We start from the raw sequence: 19,896 nt of genomic DNA on the forward strand, positions 1-19,896 counted from the left end.
AGCAGTATTTATTGCCCAGTCCTCGTTGCCCTGAGGGTATTATGACTTCACCACGTAATGTGGAACTGGAGTCACTTGTTGGCCAGATAGGATTTTAACAACAATCCCATTAGCTGTCGTTGTACTGCTGTCAGCCCACAAATGGCCGGATTATATTGAATTCAATGGCACATCTTGCCACGTTGGGATTTGAACTGGAAGACTCCAGTTGGGAGCTACATTCTTAAACAGGTGATTCAAGACAATTGAAAACGCAGTTCTGTGACTTAGAAACATAGAAAAATAGGAGCAGGAGTAGGCCATTCGGCCCTTCGAGCCTGCCCCGCCATTCAATATGATCATGGCTGATCCTCTATCTCAATACCATATTCCCGCTCTCTCCCCATACCCCTTGATGCCTTTTGTGTCTAGAAATCTATCTATCTCCTTCTTCGATATATTCAGTGACTTGGCCTCCACAGCCTTCTGTGGTAGAGAATTCCACAGGTTCACCTCCCTCTGTGTGAAGAAATATGGAACGCTTCACGAATTTGCGTGTCACTTGCACACAATTAAACCTTTGGTGGAAACCTGGATATCTGTTGACGAGGGGGATTGAGGAATAGAGAGATATTGACAGAGAGAGCTGCTTCATATTTCCTCAGGGAAGGTAGAGGAAAGAACTTGAGTGTTCATTAAAAAGGGGCGACCAAAACGAGTGGGGGGAGGGATCAGCGCTAGAATAATCATGCTTGGGTTCAGGCTGGAGTGGGTTTGATGGGTGACTAGCCTTTTGCACTGCAGACTTTAAAAACAAAATGCTGAAGATCAAACAGTAACTGAAAGAGAAATATGGGTCGCAGCTGATGTGTTAATCTTTTATGACAGCTCAGTGATTTTATCCAGTGAGTAGCGGAGTCAGACTGAAAGTTATGGTACAGTAAATGCAATCCCTGATCTGTTCAGAGTCAACTAATATCAGCCAGGGCAGTGATAGGGCACCAAAATTGGTCTTGGTGTCCCTAAGCTAAGGGGAGGAAAATCGGATCGGGTTCCTGTTCCTGTTTGCTATCCAACCGCCCCTTCTGGAAGCGAACTTGGGCGAGGTTAAAGCTCAGCTGTGATACCCCTGAGCTGAATAGACTGCTGACACTCACCGTCGCACTTAGGCACTGAGGCAAAGCACTGGTGGGTGACCAACTCTTGTGGGACCGCATTGTAGTGAGCAGTGAAAGCTGAGAGGAAGAGAGAGGGACAACATTGACGGAGAAAGTTAGCAAGAAAAAAAAAACCCTTTCAGCAAAACTGGCCAAAGGTTCCACCTGAAACATCAACCTTTCTTCCTCCTTCAGATGTTCATCTCACTGCTGCTTTCCAGCATTTCTGGTTTACCTTTAGTTTGTTCTCCCCTTTCTCCCAATACGTTGACTCTTGCTGTGTTCAATTCTATGGGTGTCAGCTGCCCTTTGGTACCTTAGACATCAAATGTGGACATGCACACACATGCATGTGGACATGCACACACATGCATGTGTGCACACTTTGCAACCAGATCAGCAGCAGAAACAATGAGGGGAATTTTTACTTCCCGGCGTGCTGGGAGCAGGGTGTGGGGGGGTGGATGGTTCTGGTAGTGCGCGGGAAACCTAAAGGTCTGGGTTTCCCTGCATGCTGTGAAGATTTAACTTCACAGCACGCGTCTTGCGTCATTGACAGGTTCCCTGCCCACAAGTCAGCGTGATTGACAGGCTTGGCTTCCAGTTGGGCATGGAGCACTCCGGAGGAGGCCGCAAGACCAGTTCAATCCAATCCCTGACCCCAGGGGGTTCCGATCTCGTGTGGGGTCTGATCCCAAGCAGGGTCTGATCCCTGACCCGGGGGGGGGGTGGGGGGAATCTAATCCCTGACCCGGGAGGGGGGGGTGGAATCTGATCCCTGACCCGGGAGTGGGGGGGGGGGGGGGGGGGTGGAATCTGATCCCTGACCCGGGAGGGGGGGGAATCTGATCCCTGACCCGGGGGGGAGGGGGGGAATCTGATCCCTGACCCGGGGGGGAGGGGGGGAATCCGATCCCTGACCCGGGTGGAGGGGGGGAATCCGATCCCTGACCCGGGTGGGGGGGGGGGAATCTGATCCCTGACCCGGGTGGGGGGTGCCCAGGGGGGGGGAATCCGATCCCTGACCCGGGGGGGGGGGAGGGGGGGAATCTGATCCCTGACCCGGGGGGGGGGAGGGGGGGAATCTGATCCCTGACCCGGGGGGAATCTGATCCCTGACCCGGGGGGGGGGAGGGGGGGAATCCGATCCCTGACCCGGGTGGGGGGTTCTCGTTAGGGGGTTTGCATGGGGGGAGAGTTCTGGTGGTGGGGGAGCTTGGGGAACCGGGAGGAAGCACTCCTGCTTCTCCTGGCCCACAAGGAGTGTTCCCCAAGGCTGTCCTCCCCTCGCTGCAGCTGCCGTGCTTCCCGAGGCCCGCAAACCCCAGCCGCCTGCAGTAAATCTGAGGCTTCCAGCCTCATTAGCATATTTTAAATGCCAACCTGCCTCCTGGAAGCAGGGGTGGGGCTCACTGTAGTTTGAGTGGGGGATTGTTACAAGTTTTAGGTGATTGGGTGACCACTTTGTGGAACACCTCCGTTCAGTCCTCAAGGGGGACCCGAGCTCCCGGTCGCCTGTCATTTCAATTCTCCGCTCCATTCCCACTCGGACCTCACCGTCCGCAGCCTCTTGCATTGTTCCACGGAAGCTCAGCGTAAGCTCGAGGAACAGCACCTCATCTTCCGATTAGGCACTTTACAGCCTTCCGGACTCAATATCGAGTTCAACAATTTCAGACCATAACCTCGGCCCCTATTATATTTTTATATTTTTTATTCACACTTTTGGTTTGTGCCTTTTCCTTTTTTTCTCTCTCCCACACGGCAGCTGTCTTTCATTCTGCCAGCGCATTTCACACTTCATCTCGAGTCACACTTCATCTAGAGCCATCCTACTTGTCCTATTACCATCTCTTCTCTTGCCTTGAATCTCCCTTAATGTCTCCTCACCCCTCTCAGACCTTCCCTTTTGTCCTTTCATCCCCTCCCCCATTTCCCAGCCCCCTAACTTGCTTCTTAATCTGTTTCATTTCCTGCTATTTTTTCTCAGTCCTGACGAAGGGTCTTCGACCTGAAACGTTAACTCTGTTTCCCTCTCCACGGATGTTGCCTGGCCTGCTGAGTTTTTCCAGCGTTTTCTGTTGTTATAAGTTTTAGGTCTGCCTTCGATATTCTCCCAGGTATGGCAGTGCTGGCCACTCCTGTAAATGATCCAAACACCTTGCATTCAGGAATGTGCCTGTATGGCCCAATATAATTTAACACAACCAGAGCATTTTCACATAAATTACAACTCGATCCTTCTGTGGTGGCAATGTCAGAAAACCCCAAATATAACAGGAACCCTCGACCATGCGAGCTTCACAAAGTCAAACTTGCTTTTCTCTTCTATTTTCACCATCTCCGGGACTTTTTATACAAAATTGTGACATTCGAGCAGCACATCACAGTGCATCTGATGTGCCCTGGCCAGCATTTATCTCTCAAACTGACATCACTTCATAAAAAAAAAAACAGATTATCTGGTCATTAATCTTATTGCTGTCTGGGTAATATGGCGGCCGCATTTGCCGACATTACGACAGTATCTACAGTTCAAAAGTAATTCATTGGCTGTGAAGCGCTTTGGGATGTGACGGGTGCTTTATAAATGCAAGTTCTTACGCGTAGAAATCAGGAGATTTGTTGCAAGATGTCGGACTGCGCAAGTTCCATTGCCATGATTACGGTCCAACCAAGAGTGTGTTGTGATGCCCTTGAAATTACTGCAGTAATTTTAAGAACCGTGCCATATTATCCTTAGTCTTTGGCCTTGGGCACTAGCACGCATTTCGTTTAGTGCTGCATCATTATCATTACTTGTCTATTGTTGTTGGCAGCTGCCAGGAAAGTTAAGTTGGAAAAACAAATGATCTGTTTTAGCTGAAATTTTGCAGCAGACATCAGCTCGAAGCCCCCAGTGAACTTCTGATCACATTCAAATGTCAGTAGCAGAGGCGCCCCCTATGAGTAAACGGTAAATTTATTGTTTTAAATTTCAGGATGATGGGCTTTCATAGTCTCAGTTTTGCGTGGCAGTGCTTAGCACATTTGTGAAACATTAGTATTTAGTGAACTCTGTGCTTTTGAAGATTGGAGTCTGTAATTGGGAACAGAGCTAAGACTGCCCTTGAGCAGTCTGGAAAGTAAAGCTAGTCAAACTAAATATGTATTTATTTCATTTAAATCAAGAAAAAATGTTAACTTATGAATGGAGCTAGGGAAGAGCAACAGTTCATTAATATGCTGCAGTTGACTTCAAATAAGCAACACATGAACCCTGCTGATCCGCACTAATCCTATTGTGGAGAACCATTCGCTCCCATTGCATTAAATGTGTTATTTCTCCAATTTTATTCCCTTTCTCCTCCCCGACGGTGCCAACTCTGCTGGGATATTGTAGCACTGGTGCCAATAACCCTCTCGTACCTCACTCTTCAAGGGTGAATCTAGACAGTCATTGCCAGCAAGCTTTTTGACTGTGTGGGGGGGGAGAATCGGAGCCAATTTGGATCCATGTCACCCACGTGTGCTTTTCAGCAGGGACTATTGAACAGCAAACGGGAGCGAGAGCCCTGGGAGCCGAGTTGCAATTTGTAGTATTTCCAGCATCGTTCCAACCGAGATCAGCACAATCCCGGATCAAACCCAGGACTGCCATTCTCGGAGAGCTTTGATATTCTCGCTCTGGTTGGGCTCCGTGCTGGAACGCTGACCTGTTTGTCCACGTTTGGATTCAGAAAACTGTATTGCATTCTGGGGAGCTGAGGGGACTGATGGGTCGGCTCCCTGGAATGTGGGAAATTTGAATCGACTGACTTAACTGAAAATGCAGGCAAGCAGGCCACCATTGGGCAAGGGGGGCCTCCCCCTAGCAAGGCTAGTGCAGCCATTCTCTTAGATTGGGGTCCATTGCATTCCCAATTTTAACAACGGTGGAGCAGTTGGTTTTCGCTGTTGCATTTAAGCCAGTGCCTAGGGCCTGGTCTCCACTTGGCAAGTGCCCACAGCAGCAAGGTTGAAAGCAGCCAACTCGCTGTATGGGGGATTCGTGGCTACAGACTGGTCTTTTGCCCCTTGGCCCTTGTCAACAAGTTGCCAAGTAACACATTTCTATGGTAGAATATTTTCGCAGTTAACAAGCTACATCTTATGACAGACAATGGGTGTTGCATTTATAAACTTTATAAAGTGAAGGAATCCATTTACACGTCTGAATTTTAAAAGCTTACCATTTGATGAAGGGTTCCTCCTGAGTAACTGCTTTTTCTTGTCTTTCTTTAGGGTCTGGACCATCTCTAATTCTGGAAAAGGATTTTGCCACCGAGCAGGACATCTGATTTTTAAAAAATAAATATATATGTGTATATACGTACGGAGATACGGGAAGCGATCAATAAGACTCCAAACTCAGTCCTTGTGCGACTGTTTTAGCTTTGACAAAACACACAAAAGTGGTAATGTGGAGAAAAACACCAAATCTGATGCATCTTCCCACGATTCAGTTCGTGCTTCTTGTCTTGTGATTCCGAGACCAAGTTCTGCTGTTATTTAAAACCCTGCTGCCCTTCGTCGCGAGACAACGATACTACTGTTGTCCAGGAACGTCAGGAATAAACTTTGATCCATAGTCCGAGGGATTTTTGAGCCTTCCGCACGCTCAGGGTTATGGTTGCCTTAGTAAGTCAGCAATATGAAATATAAGAAGAGAAAACAGAGGGGGGTTGGGGAAATTGGGGTGGAGGGGGGAGGGAAGGGAAAACAGAGAGGGAGGAGAAAGGAATTGGGGAAAGCGAGGGGGGGATGGGGAGGGAAGCAACAGCCCTATTATAGCTGTGACTGAATGTTCTTCACTATGCTGCATCAAGAGAAGCAGATTGGCTGTAACAGGCACTCATGGAAGCCATGAGACAAGTAGAGTGACACTGCAACAGTTGAGTGTATGTTTTGTACATCCATGTTGAAAGGCACCAAGGTAGAGTTTTATGTACACAATAATGCCTTTACTGCCTGACCGATCCATGCAAAGTAACAATTTTGTTGGGTACTTAAGGCACTATTTTACATTTGTAGCACTTAAAAGATTTTGTCTGAAATTTCTTGTACAGAATTATAAAATGGTCAAGAGTTCTCTCCGTCATTACCATTTTTTCTAACGTGTTAAAAGGCTAGAAATTGTCTGTGTATATTCTGTATATGTATAGCGGCACATTTCATTTATGGAAATATGTTCTCAGAATATTTATTTACTAATATATTTATCTTAAGCCATGTCTTATGTGGAGAGTGTATGACATTATGAAATAATCATTGGAAAATCACTAACATGGGACCTTGTAAATACATGATAATTGCACACAAAGATTAAATATTCTCTGACCAAAAACTGATTTTAAATTTTAGTACTATACAGTTTTGTAACAAAAAATGTACAAATGTCTGTGAAAAATACAGTTTTATCAAGTAAAGCTTTACTGACGCTTTCTTCACATCAGATCTTCATCGTTTGGTTCTTTTGATGCTAGTTGTTTGTTTCCATGTTCTGAGGTCACAAAGGGGCACGAGCTCCTCTCTGCATTTTTGTAGCTAAATTGTCGATGTGCTTAAATGTCAAACGTGGCTCAGTTGGCAGCACTTTTGCCTCTGAATCAGATGGTTCAGGTTCAAGTCCCACTCCAGAGACTAGAGCACAAAATCTAGGCCGACACTCCAGTGCAGTGCTGAGGGGGTTCCTGAGGTCATAAAAGGCACTATATAAATACAAGTCTTTCTTTCTGTCTATAGAGAATGCTTTTACAATTTTGCTACAGATAGCAAAACAGAGAAAATCTTCCCTCCCTCTCAAAGTATCAGCATTGTCACAAGGGTAGGACTCTCACCTCTGACACTTCAGTGCCGTACTGAGGGAGGGCTGCACTGTCAGAAGTTCCGTCTCTCGGAAGGGATATTAAAGCAAGGCCCCATTGCCCTCTCACGTGGATGTCAAAAGATCCCGTGGTACTATACGAAGAAGAGCAGGGAAGTTCTCCCAACTGTCCTGGCCAATATTTATGTTTGGTGTATATAAAGAGGGGCGCCGGGTAGCCCTAAAACAGGGAAGCCAAGTTCCTCTCGCTGCTCTTCCTCTGCTTATTGCTTTGGCGCACCTCGCAGGAAACAAAGAGAGCGGTGAGCATAGGTAGATGAGCAGCACAATGGCCATGGAGAAGGAAGAATATATACATTTTGGCAATACAAAATGAAACACAGCAGGGGTGGGTAAGACATTCAACAATTAGGGCAGGGCAACACATCTCCTTTGTGAGATTTCATCACCACCTCAAGCCGATTCTGTAACCAGTATCGTCGGCTCCTGGACAGCTCTCCAGGAATGGTGACTGGATTGGAAGATTTACGGACTACACCGGGTGGCACTACATTCTGCTCCTAATTCAGTCAACTTGGCAAAAACGGTATAGCTTTCCAAGAATTCACTGCGTATAATTAATAAATGCCTAAAATGGTTACAATGAGCTCTGGACCCTACCTGATGTATTGTTTTAATACAAAGCTTCCATCATTCTCCGACATCTGAACCCCAAGACTCTGGTATTTTCCTTGCCAGTGGTGAGAGTTGGTGACCGGTGCCGATCTTAATGTTGCATCAATCTGAACGTTTTACGTTAAAGGCGTTAAATGCAAGAAGAAGTTGTTGTTGACGACCTACTGGCCTCTCCTCAACCCCATATGTGTTCACATCTAGCGCTCATGATTCCCTTTAGTCATATGTTAAGCCTTCCTGTTAGTTTATATAAGTCTGCCCCATTTTGGCTATTTCTACCCAAGCCAGGGAAGCATTTTTTAACAGCACCAACCTCTTAAATATGAAGGTAATTTCTTCCTATTGCTTCTCTACTTTTGCTGGCTTTTTAAAAAATTTCAGAATGAACCACAGCCTCGGGGACAGACAACCAGGCCCTTTGACAGGCTTCCACCACGTGTCAACAGTGTTTGCCTTTAACTTGCTGAAAGCGGTGTTAACGGGGCAGTAACTGCCTCAAAGTGGGGTCGGTAGACAGTCAACCCGCTGCTACTTTTTACAGGAGCCAAAGTGGCTGCCCGTTTCAGGCGGTAGGCCCCATTTAATATGCAAATTGGGGTCCTATGAAGTACATAGTTGCTATTTTAGGATGGAACTGGTTGGAATGTGCGCTGAGCACTCTGGCCAGTTTCACTGATGATAGAGCAGAAGGAGCCTTTAAATTAATTTTGTGGGGCCAGGAGGAATTCTTACAAAATAGATACCACTAAATATGGCATTTCAACAGGAAGCATAAATTAGTCTCTACACATTGCTTACTATTTGTGACAAGAACGACTAGCATTTATACAGCGCCTTTCACAACCTCAGGATGCCCCAAAGTGCTATACAGCCAATGAAGTACTCTTGAAGTTGGTCACTCTTGTAATGCAGGAAACATAGCAGCCAATTTGAGCACAGCAAGGTCGCACTATGATAATGGCTAGATAACCTTTTTTAGTGGTGTTGGTTGAGGGATAAATATTGGCCAGAACACCGGGGAAAACTCCCCAGTAATCTCAATTTGCCCCAAGCATTGATTTGGCCACAGCTACATTACTGTATGGATTTCTGGGCCCCATTATAGAAACAACACTAAAGCCATAGAGAGTGTGCAGCGTAGATTCACCAGGTTGATGCCAGCGATCAGAAACTAGGGTTAGGAGGAGAGACTTGAGATACAGGCCGAGACTTTCCACGCGGCTGTTGAGCTGGTGGAATTTCAGCGTGAGTGCAGTTCTGCTCCCTCCACCCGTGATTTAACAACAGCAAGAACTTGCATTTATATAGCACCTTTAACGTAGTAAAAAGTCCCAAGGTGCTTCACAGGAGTGTTTAAAGTTCTGCTGGTTCTCCTGGGACCATGATTGTTTGGAAAGGGGTTTTGGAAGTTTATGGTTGCACTTGGAGGAGGAGGAAGGTGGCGGCTGCATTCAGATCATGGTGAGTAGGAGTTCAGTGAGGCATCTAGGAGGGAGGTGCAGGACATGAAACTATTGGGAGGTTTCAAGGAATGGCCTCAAAGGCATAAACAGGACACTGCTCAACCAAGTTCACTGATGGGGAGCTGGAGATACTCCTGCAGTAAGTGAGGAAGAAGAGGGAAACTCTGCTGGGGGATAGTGCAAAGGGTTCCTTGAGATAAGTGGCAGTAACATGCTGGATGAAGATGTCGCAGGCTGTGAGTGCCACCTCCATGATTCCCTTGGTCAGCAGTTCAGTGCCACAAACCATTTAATGCCCCAATGAGGATGGGCAGGGCAAGGCCAGGCACTGGAAACTGAACATAAATATTTGTACCACCATGTGTGCTGACTCCCCATGACTCTGACATTGGACACATGGGGGAAAAATTCAGTTGATTGCGCCTCCCGTTAGCACCTTAAGAGGGCGCCACTTGGGGTGCAAAACAACTAGCGCCCGGGCGCGGTGATGTTTGTGCCGCTCACTAAATTAACTAGACATTTTGCGGCGGCGCTAAACACTACCGCCACGATCTCCTGCGCCAGCAGATTGTGACGTCAGTCGAGTGCGCAACGCCCCATTAGCGCCCCGGACCGGATATTGAGTGGTGCCCCCTGCCTTATCGCCTGCCGCTAGCAATGACAGGTTGAGGGGAGCGTTATGCTGTCAGAAAGGGACTAGGGGAGCGCGATTTAAAGGCGACTGCTTCCTGCCTTTTTTTGTTGGTGACATTTTTGCACCACGCATTCTGAGAGAGAGACTTCTGGAGAGATTCAATGCTGTGTGAAGGAGTTTTGGGTACTGAGCAGCACTTTGCAGGTTTATTTTGATTTGCCCTTCCTTGCTTCGCCAGCACTCTGAGGTAACGCCTCGCTCCTCGGCCTTTGCACCTTAAGACAGGTGTGAAGCGCCTGATTTAGCGCTCCAATCACCTCCATGGGCGATAAAAGCCAAGTTTGCTGTTGGAGGTGATAATTAGCACCAGGCGCTAAACTTTGCACACCGCCGATAACGGCGCCCCAAATGGGGCGATACTGAATTTTCCCCCCATGGCCTTTTGAACTGTCCTGAATGATATCTCCAGTTCCCCACAAACTTACCCCCCATCCCGCAAATTGTCTTACAGGCTCCTCTTCGCAAGAGTCTGGTCATATCACTGATTACAAACATCCTTACTCATCTGATGATCCCACTGCAATACTCAGTGGAATGAGACACCATTATGCCTCACACTTCCTTTTTTTCCCTTGCAGGAAGAAGATAGCCCACAATACGAGGGCGGGCTAGACAACTGGCAGTGGGCAGGTGAAGTGATCGATTCTAAACCACTCCCCTTCCCACTTTCAGGAAGCAATCATGGAGATTCTGGGGAAGGCTGGTGGCTGACGGTAAAGGGGACAGAGAAATGGGAGGGCAGGTTTGTCAAGTTGCTCCCGTGATCTCCATCTGGTGCTACTTGTATACAGATCCCAAACTTCACAGCAGGATTAAGCTCTGATCTGTCTGATAAGTCAGTAGGTCCACATCACCAACAGGCTAACTAGTCAATCATCTCACTTGTTTGTGGGACCTTGCTGTGCTCAAAATGCCTGCAGTGGGTGACCGCACTTCCAAATAATTCACTGAATGTGAGCCACGTTGGAACCTTTCTGAGAGATGCGATAAAGTGCTACATAAATGCAAGTCTGCTCTTTCATTTAGTGAGAGATGTCTGGTACTATTTGTACTGGAGCTGGAACTTATTTCAAAAATTGTTTTCCATACGAAGCACTCTGTTAATCGACAGCAGATGATTTCTTTGATCTCGTAGCTTTCTATTCCCTCTAATGTCCCTTGGCTTAGGAGTGTTATCGAGAAGTTCCTTGGAGCTGCTCCTGCTCTGCTGTAAACTGGGTTTCTGCCACACTTCGGTAAAGTTACTAAGGCAGAGAGAGAGCAGCTCTGAGGAAACTCCAGGAGCTTGTTACATTTTTGGCCCTTTCGAGCCTTTTTACCTTAAATTATTTCAGCTCTTGTATTTTAAATCATTCTTATCAGCGAATTCCAACTCTTCATTCCTTCACGAGTATCTATGCTTGCCTTGAAATCGAGGTAAGCTTTCAGGTAACTTGACTGGGAAATAAAAAATAAACCCTGTTAGTTGCTTTAGTTAGTACTGCATTTATTTTATGCTTTCATAAGATCTCACTCCAGTGTTTAAAAGCAATAGAGCATCACATCAGACCCCATTTTAAGTTTAAAATAGCAAGCAAATTTATTTTACAAAGGATGAACAAACACATAGGAAACATTCATATAATAGAGTTACATAATTACAATAGATCCTTTAACTGATCTCCTTAAATAGATGTGGCTTCATTTTTTTTTATTCGTTCATGGGATGTGGGTGTCGCTGGCAAGGCCAGCATTTATTGCCCATCCCTAGGTGCCCTTGAGAAGGTGGTGGTGAGCCGCCTTCTTGAACCGCTGCAGTTGGTAGCACCTGCCCTCTCAGGTGGACGTAAAAGATCCCATGACACTGTTTGAAGAAGAGCAGGGTGTTCTGGCCAACATTTATCCCTCAACCAACAGCACTAAAAAATATTATCTAGTCTTTTGTTTCATTGCTGTTTGTGGGATCATACTGTGTACAAATTGGCTGCCGCATTTCCTTACATTAAAACAGTAAATACACTTTAAAAGTACCTCATTGACGGTGAAGCGCTTTGGGACATCGTTAGATTGTGAAAGGTGCTTTCCAATTTTGTTCTTTCTTTATTGTTTACTCTCAGACTGTATTTATATTGGAGCAACCTTTCCTGAAGTACTGAATGAGGACATCACCAAGGTTGAAAATACTAGGGGCTGGATTTTACTTACCGAGACGAGTTGGGGGCGGGACTGCTGCCTTCTGGGTTCTAGTTCCGCCCCTAGCGACATCTGATGCACAGATGCTATTTTGCCCTGATTGGCCTTGCTAAGCCCGCCCTGCCGGCTTGCTGGCCAATTAAGGGAGAGCCGATGTCAGATGATGTCAATTGATGACGCTTCATCTGCCGGTTTTCTTAAAGGCACATGCACCTCACTTGTTTGACAGATGAATTGTCAGTGTTTGACAGCATTGAGGTGCTGTCAAACACTGACAATCACTGTACAAAAGGTGAGCCCTTGCACCCAGGCTCTCCAATTACTCTCTCCTTAGGATAAAACAGATGGCAGCTGCAACTGAGATTGCAGAAGCCATCTGTCACTTCTCCTGATGAGATGAGGCTACACAAACACTTCACAGCATGTCACCTGCAGAAACATCTAACCACATTAACAATTACTTTCCCAACATTTCCTTACCTCTGATACTAACCATTGTCCCATTGGATCCTTCACACCACTTCTGCAGCTGTCATCTATACACCAACATAACAACAGACCCACAGCATGCCTCACTTACCCTGGTGGGGTTCCCCAACATCAGGAAGCCTGCAGCAGCAGTTGAAAAATTGGGAAAAGCCTCTTAACTGCCTGTTAACTACCTGTTAACAGGCAGTTAAGGGGCTATAATCCTCTTCCCATCGCTAGGAGTCGGGTCCCTGCCCAAATCAGGGACCCGACTTCCAGGAAGATTGGTTGGAGGTGGGTTGGGAGTGGGTTTGGGACCCGCTCCCATTCTTTTTGACTTTCTCAGCAGTCCCACCTCCAGACCCGCCTCCTCAGGGCTGGTAAAATCCAACCCTAGGAATTGAGATGAGATACATCAAGAAGTTGTCATTGGCTAATACCAGTCTGAATTTTAAAGGTCTGTAGATTGTAGATGGAAGAGAAGATTGAGAGAGGCCAGGAGTTTTATAGAGTTGAGATCCTGGGAAAGTCCAAATTTAGGTAGAAGGAAATATGTTAAATCTTGGTTTTCACAGAAGTACAGTCCAAATCCCTATGAAGTTATACTGAAACGAAAGGCTTAATTTTCCTTGTGAATATTAATATTACCAATATTTGGCAATGGCTTGCGATGCTTGCCATACAATGTGCAATGTATGGTCAATTAACCCAGTTAGCATCTTGGACTATCCAGTGTGCCTCCCTGGTGGGAGGGGTTTGCTTTCCAGGTGTGGTAGAACTGAACCCCCACCCGCCCTAGCTCTCAGCTGGAGGCCCCATATCAAACCCTGGAGATGGAGTCATTTGTATGGCATGCCTGTCAACAGTTCCCACCCTGAACTGTGGCGGAATATTGGCATGTGAGGAGGCCCTGAAGAAATGTCTCCTTTTCTGTTCTGCTGTCAATGGAACAAGCAGCCAACTTTGGAAGCTAATTGAGCCTCTCTGGGATCGTTTATCTTTCCCTAGTAAAGGTCTGACGCTCTTTTGCTGGTTGCTCTCAGCTGGTATTAATTCTACTGAGGCCTACAGAGGATATAAAGGGAACTCCTTCAGACATGGCCTCCAACAACATAAGGGAGGTGGGGTGTGGGTGGACAGAAGAGCTGTTCATTGCCCCCCTGGAAAACAGCAGTATTGAAAACATAGGGTGGAATGCATGTGGAACTTGGTTGTGCCTAGTTTCCCAACTGCAAGATCAGCTGGGATTCCTCCTTGGCCCCAATCGGAATTTCACAGTCAAAGAAAATTCAATTCTGTTCAGAAAACCTGCAGTATCAATCTTTCAACTGCAGCATCAGTAATTCAGCAACAAAATGTAGAGTCAAGTTTTCAACATCTCTTTCTCACTTTCTGTCTCGAATCTTGTGTACATCCATCACACTTCAAAGTGTCAAAATGATACAAAGAAGAGAATAAAGGATAGTCATTTCATGCTGCTTTCCTCTGATCTCCAGCCAGGGAGCTACAACTACCTGTCAATCTGTAGGCTTCCCCGCCAACAGCAGTTGACCGTGACAAATAAAAAGTACTTTGGTCCTGTCTGTAAGTGTGACCCTGGGCTCCCTGCGGCTCATTAGTTTAACTCCCCATCCCTCTTTGTCTTTAGCATTCGACGCTGTTCCAATGAAGCTCTAGGAATCGCACTTTATCTTTCTCCTAACCACCCATCAAGCTATTACGGATGCAGGTAGTGAACTTCTCCAATTGACCTGCTGCTGGGACGTGTCAGAAACTGTCCTCAGTACTTACACATATAGTTGAAGTCATAACGAGCCTGCATCTGGCACTTGCCTTCCTACTTCCCATCTGTTGACTCCCTCAATAATTTTCTCCCCGTCCCCCGGCCCCCTTCCCCCAAGAACTTCAATGCTTGCTCCTTGTAATGGTGGCCAGGGTGCGGGGGGGGGAACGGACGTGAGGTTTGGGAGTCCACCACCTGCTGCCAATCTCTCTTTTCCTTTAAAAATAATGCAAAAAGTGAGAATGACCTCTGGTTGTCATGAGATGCAGTCAAACCCAGATGTCAGCATGCAGCCTATAATGGGGACGCTGACAAGAGTTTGTGAATTAATTAATGATGCGCTATGTGAGGCTTTTAGTGGACTGAAAGCATCTAAGGATGTAAGCAAAGTGGTACTTGTGGGTGAGTGCTGGGCTTGTAAAGGGCCCTATGCTACCTCATGGGGCTTTAGGGTGAGTAACCTAAAAGTACCTCATTGACGGTGAAGCGCTTTGGGACATCGTTAGATTGTGAAAGGTGCTTTCCAATTTTGTTCTTTCTTTATTGTTTACTCTCAGACTGTATTTATATTGGAGCAACCTTTCCTGAAGTACTGAATGAGGACATCACCAAGGTTGAAAATACTAGGGGCTGGATTTTACTTACCGAGACGAGTTGGGGGCGGGACTGCTGCCTTCTGGGTTCTAGTTCCGCCCCTAGCGACATCTGATGCACAGATGCTATTTTGCCCTGATTGGCCTTGCTAAGCCCGCCCTGCCGGCTTGCTGGCCAATTAAGGGAGAGCCGATGTCAGATGATGTCAATTGATGACGCTTCATCTGCCGGTTTTCTTAAAGGCACATGCACCTCACTTGTTTGACAGATGAATTGTCAGTGTTTGACAGCATTGAGGTGCTGTCAAACACTGACAATCACTGTACAAAAGGTGAGCCCTTGCACCCAGGCTCTCCAATTACTCTCTCCTTAGGATAAAACAGATGGCAGCTGCAACTGAGATTGCAGAAGCCATCTGTCACTTCTCCTGATGAGATGAGGCTACACAAACACTTCACAGCATGTCACCTGCAGAAACATCTAACCACATTAACAATTACTTTCCCAACATTTCCTTACCTCTGATACTAACCATTGTCCCATTGGATCCTTCACACCACTTCTGCAGCTGTCATCTATACACCAACATAACAACAGACCCACAGCATGCCTCACTTACCCTGGTGGGGTTCCCCAACATCAGGAAGCCTGCAGCAGCAGTTGAAAAATTGGGAAAAGCCTCTTAACTGCCTGTTAACTACCTGTTAACAGGCAGTTAAGGGGCTATAATCCTCTTCCCATCGCTAGGAGTCGGGTCCCTGCCCAAATCAGGGACCCGACTTCCAGGAAGATTGGTTGGAGGTGGGTTGGGAGTGGGTTTGGGACCCGCTCCCATTCTTTTTGACTTTCTCAGCAGTCCCACCTCCAGACCCGCCTCCTCAGGGCTGGTAAAATCCAACCCTAGGAATTGAGATGAGATACATCAAGAAGTTGTCATTGGCTAATACCAGTCTGAATTTTAAAGGTCTGTAGATTGTAGATGGAAGAGAAGATTGAGAGAGGCCAGGAGTTTTATAGAGTTGAGATCCTGGGAAAGTCCAAATTTAGGTAGAAGGAAATATGTTAAATCTTGGTTTTCACAGAAGTACAGTCCAAATCCCTATGAAGTTATACTGAAACGAAAGGCTTAATTTTCCTTGTGAATATTAATATTACCAATATTTGGCAATGGCTTGCGATGCTTGCCATACAATGTGCAATGTATGGTCAATTAACCCAGTTAGCATCTTGGACTATCCAGTGTGCCTCCCTGGTGGGAGGGGTTTGCTTTCCAGGTGTGGTAGAACTGAACCCCCACCCGCCCTAGCTCTCAGCTGGAGGCCCCATATCAAACCCTGGAGATGGAGTCATTTGTATGGCATGCCTGTCAACAGTTCCCACCCTGAACTGTGGCGGAATATTGGCATGTGAGGAGGCCCTGAAGAAATGTCTCCTTTTCTGTTCTGCTGTCAATGGAACAAGCAGCCAACTTTGGAAGCTAATTGAGCCTCTCTGGGATCGTTTATCTTTCCCTAGTAAAGGTCTGACGCTCTTTTGCTGGTTGCTCTCAGCTGGTATTAATTCTACTGAGGCCTACAGAGGATATAAAGGGAACTCCTTCAGACATGGCCTCCAACAACATAAGGGAGGTGGGGTGTGGGTGGACAGAAGAGCTGTTCATTGCCCCCCTGGAAAACAGCAGTATTGAAAACATAGGGTGGAATGCATGTGGAACTTGGTTGTGCCTAGTTTCCCAACTGCAAGATCAGCTGGGATTCCTCCTTGGCCCCAATCGGAATTTCACAGTCAAAGAAAATTCAATTCTGTTCAGAAAACCTGCAGTATCAATCTTTCAACTGCAGCATCAGTAATTCAGCAACAAAATGTAGAGTCAAGTTTTCAACATCTCTTTCTCACTTTCTGTCTCGAATCTTGTGTACATCCATCACACTTCAAAGTGTCAAAATGATACAAAGAAGAGAATAAAGGATAGTCATTTCATGCTGCTTTCCTCTGATCTCCAGCCAGGGAGCTACAACTACCTGTCAATCTGTAGGCTTCCCCGCCAACAGCAGTTGACCGTGACAAATAAAAAGTACTTTGGTCCTGTCTGTAAGTGTGACCCTGGGCTCCCTGCGGCTCATTAGTTTAACTCCCCATCCCTCTTTGTCTTTAGCATTCGACGCTGTTCCAATGAAGCTCTAGGAATCGCACTTTATCTTTCTCCTAACCACCCATCAAGCTATTACGGATGCAGGTAGTGAACTTCTCCAATTGACCTGCTGCTGGGACGTGTCAGAAACTGTCCTCAGTACTTACACATATAGTTGAAGTCATAACGAGCCTGCATCTGGCACTTGCCTTCCTACTTCCCATCTGTTGACTCCCTCAATAATTTTCTCCCCGTCCCCCGGCCCCCTTCCCCCAAGAACTTCAATGCTTGCTCCTTGTAATGGTGGCCAGGGTGCGGGGGGGGGAACGGACGTGAGGTTTGGGAGTCCACCACCTGCTGCCAATCTCTCTTTTCCTTTAAAAATAATGCAAAAAGTGAGAATGACCTCTGGTTGTCATGAGATGCAGTCAAACCCAGATGTCAGCATGCAGCCTATAATGGGGACGCTGACAAGAGTTTGTGAATTAATTAATGATGCGCTATGTGAGGCTTTTAGTGGACTGAAAGCATCTAAGGATGTAAGCAAAGTGGTACTTGTGGGTGAGTGCTGGGCTTGTAAAGGGCCCTATGCTACCTCATGGGGCTTTAGGGTGAGTAACTCAAGAACTTTAACAGGGCACGAGAAGTAATTGTAAGTAGGAAACATTCATTCATGCAAGGTGTGGCTGCCTTCTCTTACCTTGTCAGACCTGATAAGGTCATTACATTTTTTGGAGAGTACTCAGTCGCTGAGCGTGGGGTTGTTGAGTTTGCGGTGACTGCTTTGGCCATCACCTGCCATTGCTGCCGTGCTCTTCTCTTGGTGGATTGACATCCAAGGTTTCAGGCAATGACTCCCTCCTTGGCCTAACACAGTGAGCATGGGACTTTCTGATGCCTCCTCCAGGCCTAAAAGAACATTTGGCAGGAAACCTTTCAGAGCTGCTCCAAATCCAAAATCTTTGGTGTACTGCCCCTTTAAATCGCTATAGGCCTTTAAACCTGACGCTGACACAATCAACCTTCTCCTTTTATTGAGCTGGACTTGGGGAAATATCAAATGACTGGTTACTTCTTCTGTGTATAAGGTTATGTGCACTTCCTTCCATCCTTGGAAAATACATGATTGACTCTATCTTTAGCTTCAACATTACAGCAGTGACTACACTTGAAAAGTGCTTCATTGGCTGTGAAGCACTTTGGGATGTCCTGAGGTTGTGAAAGGCGCTATACAAGTGCAAGTCTCTTTCATTCAAGTCTTGCTGCATTGTCTTTTCCTGATGACACGGCTTGGAAAGGAGGTCCCAAACAAAGATGCTGCAGGGCAGACCATCTTTCTGATGGCTTTCAACACTACATTTTAAAACCAGCTGGTGCGGTAGTCTTCATTTCTACGAACGAAACCAGTCTGGATGCTGCTAAAAGCAAAATGCTGCAGATGCTGGATTTCAAAGGAATAGAAAATGTTGCAAGCACACAGGTCAGTCAGCATCACTGTTAAGAGCCTGACGATTGTCAGAAGTGCTCAAGTTCCATAGGTTTTTCAGATCCTTCTACTGCACAGCACATTCTAGTTTCTTCCCCCCATACCCCTGAAATGGTAAGCTGCCAATTTCTGATGTTGGAAGTTTGTCACCATTATTCAAATTAGGCTGACTCCAGAAACACAAGTGGCGTCACAGAATTGTAAGATAATTATGGACGATGAAGGCAATTCGGTCCATCTTAGTTGATCGCTCCATCCATCCATCCAACATAAAGTCTCCCCATTGCAGCATCCAATTCGTTATTAAATGATTCCAGGGTTTTCACCTTCACTACTATACCTGGGAGTCCATTCCATGTGTTGATTACTCTGTGTGAAGAGGAACTTCCTGATATCAATGTCAAATTCGCCTTTTACTAGCGCAAACCTGTGACCCCTTGTTCTACTCTCACAATTTAAATTAAAGTAACTTTCTGGATTTCTCTTTTCCATTTGATTAACTATCTTACCTCTGCAACATCATCTCTCAGACATCTCTTCTCAAGGTTGAACAGCTCAAGTTAATTCAGTTTCTCTTCATAACGGAGAGCACTTAGGCTGGAGATCATTCTTGTGGCTCTTCTCTCCACCACCTCCAGTTTCTGAATATCTCCTTGTGTCTCAGTGACCAGAACGGGACACAGCACTCAAGGTGTGTTCTGACCAGAGCACTGTACACATTTGATCATGACTTCCTCTGACTTGTATTCCATGGTTTGGGCGATACAGTTCAAGCTTCGATTAGCTTTCTTGACTGTTGCTCTGCATTGTTTGGACATGTTTAGTGACAAATCTATTGAGACTCCCAGGTCTTTTACAACTTCATCCTTAGCCAATTCAACACTATTCACATCATATATGGGTTGCCCATGTTTCCTTCCTATTTGTAGTATTTTACATTTGTCTGTTTTAAAATTAATCTGCCATATTTCTGCCAATTACAAATTTTGTTCAGCTCATCCTGTAATTTCTCAGCTGCCACCTCAGATTCCAATGCCCCTTCATAGTTTGGTATCATCTGCAAATCTGGCAGTTTGCATTGAGTTTAAGTCCAAATCATTAATGCAAGTTGTAACAGTAGTAGTCCAACACCAATCCCTGAGGAAACACCACTTGGTATCCCGCCCATCCCAAAAGTAACTCCTCCAACAGCTACTTGTTGTTTTATACTCGTCAGCCAGATTTTTTTTTACTCATTCACAAGATTTACTTTCAATCCCCATGGCTTTGAGTTTACCTAAAGCCTTTCATGGGGAACTTTGACAAATGTTTCTGAAAGTCTAGGTACAACATACTATAAGACTTCCCATACTCCACTGGGATGCCAGCTCCTCTGAAGTGACTGGGATCTTGCTGTGTGCTTATTGGCTGCCATGTTTGTCTACAAAACCATGTCTTTATTTTCTGTAT

At 46.0% G+C, this 19,896-nt stretch overlaps 1 protein-coding gene across 2 annotated transcripts in view; it reads left to right on the top strand.

Annotated features, from left to right (window-relative positions):
* The window catches only part of znrf3 (zinc and ring finger 3), a 267,670-nt gene extending 261,061 nt beyond the window's left edge, over positions 1 to 6,609 (top strand). For both annotated transcript variants that reach the window (XM_085961806.1, XM_085961805.1), the window contains exon 9: positions 5,400 to 6,609. In XM_085961806.1, the coding sequence (XP_085817932.1) occupies positions 5,400 to 5,455 (56 nt within the window). In that variant the 3' untranslated portion in view covers positions 5,456 to 6,609. The remainder of the gene's footprint in view (positions 1 to 5,399) is intronic.
* Positions 6,610 to 19,896: the final 13,287 nt, after the last annotated feature.

Source organism: Somniosus microcephalus, chromosome 19 (assembly GCF_052327205.1).
Source record: "Somniosus microcephalus isolate GS21.2 chromosome 19, FLI_Smic_1.0, whole genome shotgun sequence".
Lineage (NCBI taxonomy): Eukaryota > Metazoa > Chordata > Chondrichthyes > Squaliformes > Somniosidae > Somniosus > Somniosus microcephalus.